The sequence below is a fragment of the Phasianus colchicus genome, chromosome 3, assembly GCF_987193195.1.
Source record: "Phasianus colchicus chromosome 3, bPhaCol1.hap1.1, whole genome shotgun sequence".
Lineage (NCBI taxonomy): Eukaryota > Metazoa > Chordata > Aves > Galliformes > Phasianidae > Phasianus > Phasianus colchicus.
In genome coordinates, this window is record NC_143438.1 from 54025749 (window position 1) to 54032536 (window position 6788).

The 6788-nt window shown below is 41.3% G+C and overlaps 1 protein-coding gene across 3 annotated transcripts in view; it reads right to left on the reverse strand.

Annotated features, from left to right (window-relative positions):
* Nucleotides 1–6715, reverse strand: part of PRKDC (protein kinase, DNA-activated, catalytic subunit) — an 83014-nt gene extending 76299 nt beyond the window's left edge. The window contains exons 1-9 of one of the 3 annotated variants that reach the window (XM_031612940.2): nucleotides 6499–6715; nucleotides 6343–6419; nucleotides 6172–6264; nucleotides 4578–4652; nucleotides 3142–3250; nucleotides 1751–1863; nucleotides 972–1071; nucleotides 422–477; nucleotides 269–299 (exon numbers count right to left, since the gene is read on the reverse strand). In XM_031612940.2, the coding sequence (XP_031468800.2) occupies nucleotides 269–299; nucleotides 422–477; nucleotides 972–1071; nucleotides 1751–1863; nucleotides 3142–3250; nucleotides 4578–4652; nucleotides 6172–6264; nucleotides 6343–6419; nucleotides 6499–6631 (787 nt within the window). In that variant the 5' untranslated portion in view covers nucleotides 6632–6715. Of the gene's footprint in view, nucleotides 1–268; nucleotides 300–421; nucleotides 478–971; nucleotides 1072–1750; nucleotides 1864–3141; nucleotides 3251–3507; nucleotides 3592–4577; nucleotides 4653–6171; nucleotides 6265–6342 lie in introns of those variants that run through there. The other 2 variants (XM_090137566.1, XM_090137567.1) reach the window with 2 other exon arrangements.
* Nucleotides 6716–6788: the final 73 nt, after the last annotated feature.

Here is a 6788-nt window from a genome sequence, read left to right on the forward strand (position 1 = left end):
CACAGTTTTGTATTCACTGCAGAAGGGCAAATGGCATCAAGTATAATTCTGATCATAAGTCAACTACATTGTATTTAGTTTAACCACATACACATTTAATTCTTTAGATTCCAACCTAAAGTATCCAGTTTTGCTCCCTGATAAGCTTAGAAGACAAGACTGGAAAGACCAGGAGAGAGCCAATAGAGAACAAACATCTCCTGAAAGAATAATTAATTGCACGAGTGGTAGAGCACAAAGTATGAACCAAAATAATTTACAGTCTTACCTAAATGTACTGCATATCGCTTCTGATCAACCTTAATATGGAAATTAAAAAAAAAAAGTCATCAATAAGCAAATTATTATTCATCGAATGAATTTATTAGCTGAATAATACAATAAACATATTGAAAGAACAATTAATATACGGCAGATCTACCTGTGGCCTGATAGCCTTCACTGCAAAATCAAAAATTTCCTTTGAAGTTTGAGCATCTGTGAAACAAACCAATAAGTATTTTATTACTGACACGCAAAAGGTTACCTGTAGACAAAGATACTTTTACCCAAAGCTTGATACAAAAAAAATAGGATTGGAAAACTTTAAGTATCTCAAGGAGCATGGATGTTTTTTTTTTTTTTTTTCTGAAATACTTGCAGCTATGACAAAAAAGCTACACCTGCATTCAGTCTCTTCTAAAGGAAACATATCTGCATAACTGGCACTCCAGCTTCAGTGTACCTCTCTATGCTGTCCACCTCTGGTTAGAAAGTAGCACTTTCTAACTTTGAACCTTTACAAACAGAAAAACCATAATCAAGCCATCCCACATGCAGACAGACCCGAGGACCATGTAGCTGGATAGGCCTTGCTTTCACATAAGTCATCTAACACTGGGGAATTTTTTGTTGTGTGCTCAGAACAAGGAACAGTGCTGTTTGCTGGCTGTATAACAATTAGCTGTCTTTTATACAGAAAAACTACATACCTTCATCCACAGACTTGGTAAAGTTGTACATGAGTGCAGTCAGTCCCCTCAGGCATCCTGCTACAACAGGTAGCTTGGGGACCCTTGTAGCTGATGTCATCTAAATCAAATGAGAATTGAAAAATATAAATAGATATATCCTCAAGCCAAAATAAACTTACATCCTTTCTCAGTTCCTAGAAGTGTAGTTAAAGTAACACCCTCTAACTGTCAGTACCCATAGCAACAAATATAAGTTGAAAGAAACATCCACTACTCAGAAATTCCAAATAAGTTGGAAAGGTGTTAAACTACAAAAGAATAAGAAATCTTTCGACAAGTATAAATACGCTCCATCAAGGCCAACCATAGCAAAATTTAGATTAGGACATACTAACTTCTCGAATGTAAACAATAAAGCAAAGTGAAGCCAACAGAACTGTAATATTTCCCAAAAGTGCAAGGATTTGGCAGCCAGTAGAGCCCAAATCAGAAGCTTTGAGTGAGTGGCAATGTAACTTTGCTCTGGTACTACTGCAGCGACCACTATGTGTCATCTTTTCTTACAGTAAATTTGATCATTTGCTGACTAATGGCCTTAAAATTTATACTTTGAAAACTTTTCAGAACTGGAGAACTAAAACAGTCCCTAAGGAAGCATTTATGCTCATCCAGTTAGATCTCTATAAGATGTAGATACAATACTAACCCAACATACAGCACTACCTACACCAAATGAAAACAAACAAACAACAAACAAAAAAGCAATGAAAGAGCCTGAAAAGAAGTTCCAGACATACCTGTGTTTTAAGCTCTCCCAAATACGCTCGGAATAGTTTTTCAGAGTTGTTAATCATGTCAGTAGGATGGACTTCTCCCAAAACTCCCAAAAGCTCATAGATCTTCTCAAGTACTAGAAAGTAATTTAATATTCCTAAATATTACTTCCTTTGTCATTTCCATTGCAATTATTGCATAACTTGCAACTACAAGAAAACCATTCCTGAGGATTTTATTTATTTAATGATTAGCATGTGGGAAGGCTGGCTCTTTATGGCACACATAAATACATACCTATATATCTATACAATATGATGTCAGATGCATTCTTATTTCACATTAATAAATAAATATATTCTTTTTTAAAAGGGCTTAGAAAAATGATTAATAAACGCCACATCCACAGAGGAAGCATTTAGCACCAGTTCAAGGTTGCTGCTGGCCTTCAGGTTATTCCCAGTCTTCTAAGTACCACTGGGGTTAAGGCCAACAGCTAGCAGAAGTTACTGAGCTTGAGTTCAGTCTAACTGGGTTCTGCACATGCACAGCAGGCTTTGTAAAGGATAGACCTGTCAAGGCAAAATCTTAACTGAAACCGAAAGGCCATCAGACTAGAGCTCCTGTCAACATGCTTAATATGGTAAAAAATATAAGTAAGCAAGGCAGAGACTGATGATCTCACATTAGAGTTGATCACTGCAGGAACTATCAAACTAAAACTGCACCTCTGTGGCACCTCTGGGGAACAACAGTTGTTAGGGTTGAATAAGGTTATGACAAGCTTTAGTCAACAACTGGCAATTACATGAAATTCCATAGGGACTGGTAGCCTGGAAGTTACTCTTTTTTGATAAAAACTCAAATGTACAGGGCTAGTTACGCGTTTTGTTATGAAGTGGGTACAGTACTAGCCTGTAAGGTTCAGCTACCCTGGGTTAGCAGTGAGCCTAGAAAAAAATCTAATAGCCTAGGCAAACAATCACAGAATGGCTTAGGTTGGAAGGGACCCCCAAAGATCATTAAATTCCAACCCCCCTGCCACAGGCAGGGCCACCAACCTAAATAAGTTGGTTTATACCAAGAAAGCTGGAATTACTGCTAAGATTTAGGCATTCAGAGACACGCATTCTTTTACATCGCTAATGTAAAATGATATATATATTACCACTGCTCAACTGAATTATCTAACTGTTCCCACCTATAGCTTACACATATATGCAGGTCTGCTAAGAACAGCAAACTGCATGACCACAATCAGAAAACCTGAAAAAATTTTACTAGCTCTAAAATACGACAGCTACCATTTCCAAACACACTTGCCATGGGAATACAATTCCAATTCGTGTGGGGAATAATCAAATAAAACAAAGTAAATGAAACAAAAGACATAGGCAGGAGAACTAAAATCTACCTGTATCAGAAACTTTAGTTCTTATAGCAAGCTCCCCATAGAACTTATTAAAGATTTCCCCAACTTTCATCTCTTCCATCAGACAGGAACGTCGTAAGCTTTGGAGCAACTGGAATAAATAAATAACAAAGAAAAGTTAGGAAAATAATTAGGATTAGGATAGTGATTTTATTTAGACCAGATGGTCTAAATAAAAGCACAGTTCATAAGCACAACTTCAACTTAAATAAATCATTCAACAAAACAGGATTAAGGTAATTCATCCAGGAAAGAGCATTGGCATGAAATTTCTTAACCAGCTATCTTCCTATGAGTGCATAATAAATAAATCTTCACAGTTAGTATGCTATATTATGTTACACTTACTTTCATATAATACATACAGATCACATGAAAAGTACATAGTGTACACACACACGACAACATATACATGTGTATGGGAACTGCTGAGTCACGGCCTGAACCTCTGATTAATCACCTGAGGCAAGCAATAAGTCAGCCCTGGGAAAACAGGTGAAAGCAATTCACCTGTGCTGCAGGAAGGGGTGGAGCCTGGCTCCACCTCTCCTAGACCCATTTAAGAGCTGACTACCAGTGGGGAAGGATCTCTCTCTCTTTGGAAGATCCACTCCACTGGTCTTTCCTGAGCAAGCCCACAACACAGGTAAGCATCCTATTTATTTTCTTTGTCTTGCTGTGCCTAACTCTCTTGCTTATTTCATTATTATAACATCTTAATATTATTTGATTATATAATATTCCTTTATATAATTTTCATTCATTATACAACATGTAAAACAAAAAGCCACCACACATATGCTTATGAATGCCTGTAGCAGCCTTTACCACATTCTGTATTTTCCTGCTTTCAGCTGCACAGCTGAACTAACCTGTAGAAGAGCTGACTCAGACAACTCAGAAGAGAGCTTTGTTCCTCAGTAACACAACTCAGCAGGGCGCAAAAGCATTCACAGAACAAAGGTCTAAGCACATTCGCAGGAAATACGTTACAAAATTGCTGTTGCACACAGCAGTAAGCATTCTGAAAAAGTCCTTTTCTTCCACTTTTCATGCACAGTAATACATTATATTGAGTAACAGAGTATTTTTAAGTTGAAAATTTCTCCTTAAAGAACCACGATAAACTGGAAAAGAGAAAATCCGTGACTCCCCCAAAGCAATTTGTCTTGCTTAGATGAAGCATGTGATTTCCTTAGATGAAGGAATTATATGTTTACATCTGAGCAACCTACTGTAGGAACATCAAAGTCAATTTGTCATTAAGACATATATTTTATTAACATCTAATATTGCACTATCAATATGCTTTTGCTGCTGTTGTGCATAGATTTCTGCTTGACATAGCAGAACTGCATCAATACAAAAGATTTTCAATTTTTTTCTAGGAAAAAAATAAATTATAAAATACATTTTACCTTAATCAGAAGTTCCAGAGCTGGAATTTTACATTTTGCTGCCCTCTCCTTTGTATAAACACTAATGCAAGTTTGCTAGATAGAAAAAAAGAAAGATTATAATACTCATATGTACCTGAAATAAACTAGTAGCAAACAAAATATTTACCTACCTTTTTAAAGTGTCTGATCCTAACAAATGGAAGATTATTTAAAGAGTTAAAACAACAAAGATATTAATCTGAAAGCAGTTCCATAGATGATATCTGATACAACAACAAACCCAGGTTCAAACAAAGAAAGGGTATTCTCTGGAACTAAAGGCACACACAGCAAACCTGCTGCCTCTAACCCCTCTTTCCTCACAGCAAGCAGCTGCTAACTTGGTACCAGGAATCACACCATTACAGTCAAGCAGCTCAATGCAAAGCCACAGTGTGCAAGCTACCCCAGAATTAGAAATAGAATAGTTTCCACTAATTCCTGTGTACGTTGCAAGAATGGCAACATTTCAGGAGAAACTTTAGAACTAACTACCAGGACAGGAGCATTTAAAAAGTCATACACGTATAAGGATACACGTACATGTACTTATATGTATCCTCCCCTGTATTCAACACTGGTGAGGCCGCACTTTGAGTACTGTGTTCAGTTTTGAGCCCCTCACTATAAGAAAGACATCAAGACCTTAGAGTGTGTCCAGAGAAGGGCAATGGAACTGGTGAGGGGTCTGGAAAATAAGTCTTATGGGGAGTGAATGAGGGAACTGAGATCCTTCAGTTTGGAGAAGGGGCAGCAAGGTGGAGGTCTATCTCTTCTCATAGGTGACAGTGATGAGAAGCGATGGCCTCAAGTTTTGCCAGGGGAAGTTCAAGTTGGATACTAGGAACAATTCCTTCTCAGAAAGAGTGGTGAGGCAATGACACAGACTGCCCAGGGAGGAGGTGGAGTCACCATTCCTGGAGGTGTTCAAGAAATGTAGAGGTGTGGCACTGAAGGAATGGTCAGTGGGCACGGTAGGGATGGCTGATGGTTGGACTAGATGGTCTTAGAGGTCCTCTGCAACCTTAACAATTCTATTATATATATATATACACATATATGTATGCCTATACATAAACTAAACCATGCATTTAATTGGTATAAATTATAAATTACTAACCACTATCTCCTAAAGAGCTATTATTGTAAGTAACACAAAAAGTTTATAAAGAAACCATTGCACCCTGCTGTTGTGCTGACCACACCACACAGCACCTGGGTTTCTCTCAGCACCGGCAGAGCACTTTGCAGGTAGGACAGCCACTGTGAAGCCCACTGAGGGAACGGCATGGAGCTGTGTCAGGGGAGGGGCAGCTGGGGGTGAGGGAAAGGGTCTGTGCCAGAGGGCAGTGGGTATGGCCCCAAGTATCAGAGTTCAAGGAGCATTAGGACAATGCTCTCAGACAATGGGTTTGGATTTTGGGTGGTGCAGTGCAGAGCCAGGAGTTGGACCCAGTGATCACTGTGAGTTCATTCCAGTACGGAAGATTCAGCTCTGTGGCTCTATGCCCAAACCTGGACACAGCCCAAGCACCTGGCAGAGGTTCCTGGACAGCAGGTGCTGCTCACCCACCTTAAGGCTGCAGGCGTAAGGATGAACTCTCTCTCCAATCTTTTCCAAAAAGACGCAGAGAAACTTCAGCGCTTCTTCCCTGCATTCTCGAAACTGAAAGGGCAAAAGTTAAGAAACTCTGACAGCGCCCGGCTTGGCCGCACCCGGCAGAACAGCTCGGTGCCGACCCACCTCCTCCACGCCGAGCGAGCGGCAGATGAAAGCCAGCAGGCCGCGCTCCGGGGCGAACACCAGGGAGACGTGCAGCGCTGCGGGGGAACGGACAGACGGTCGGACCTCGCCTCCCACGGCCGCCCTTCCCGCCCCACCCCAAGCCCCGGGCCGCACCCAGCGCGCCGCCGGCCGAGCAGGTGAGGCAGGCTTCGCCGAGGCCGCGCAGCAGCCCGTAGCCGCGCATGGCATCGCCGGGCTGCAGGCAGCCGTGCAGCTGCTGGAGGCACTCCTGCACGCCGCCCGCCATCCTGCTCTGTGCGCACAGCGGGCCGGGAGGGGCCGCCCCTCGGACCGACCCAACGCTGCCGGGGGTGATGGGGGGGAAGGCGGCTCTGTTGTATCCGGGTTGGCGCACTCTGAGGAAGGAGAACGGCGGGCAAATTCTGGGCGGAACGTTTCAGTAG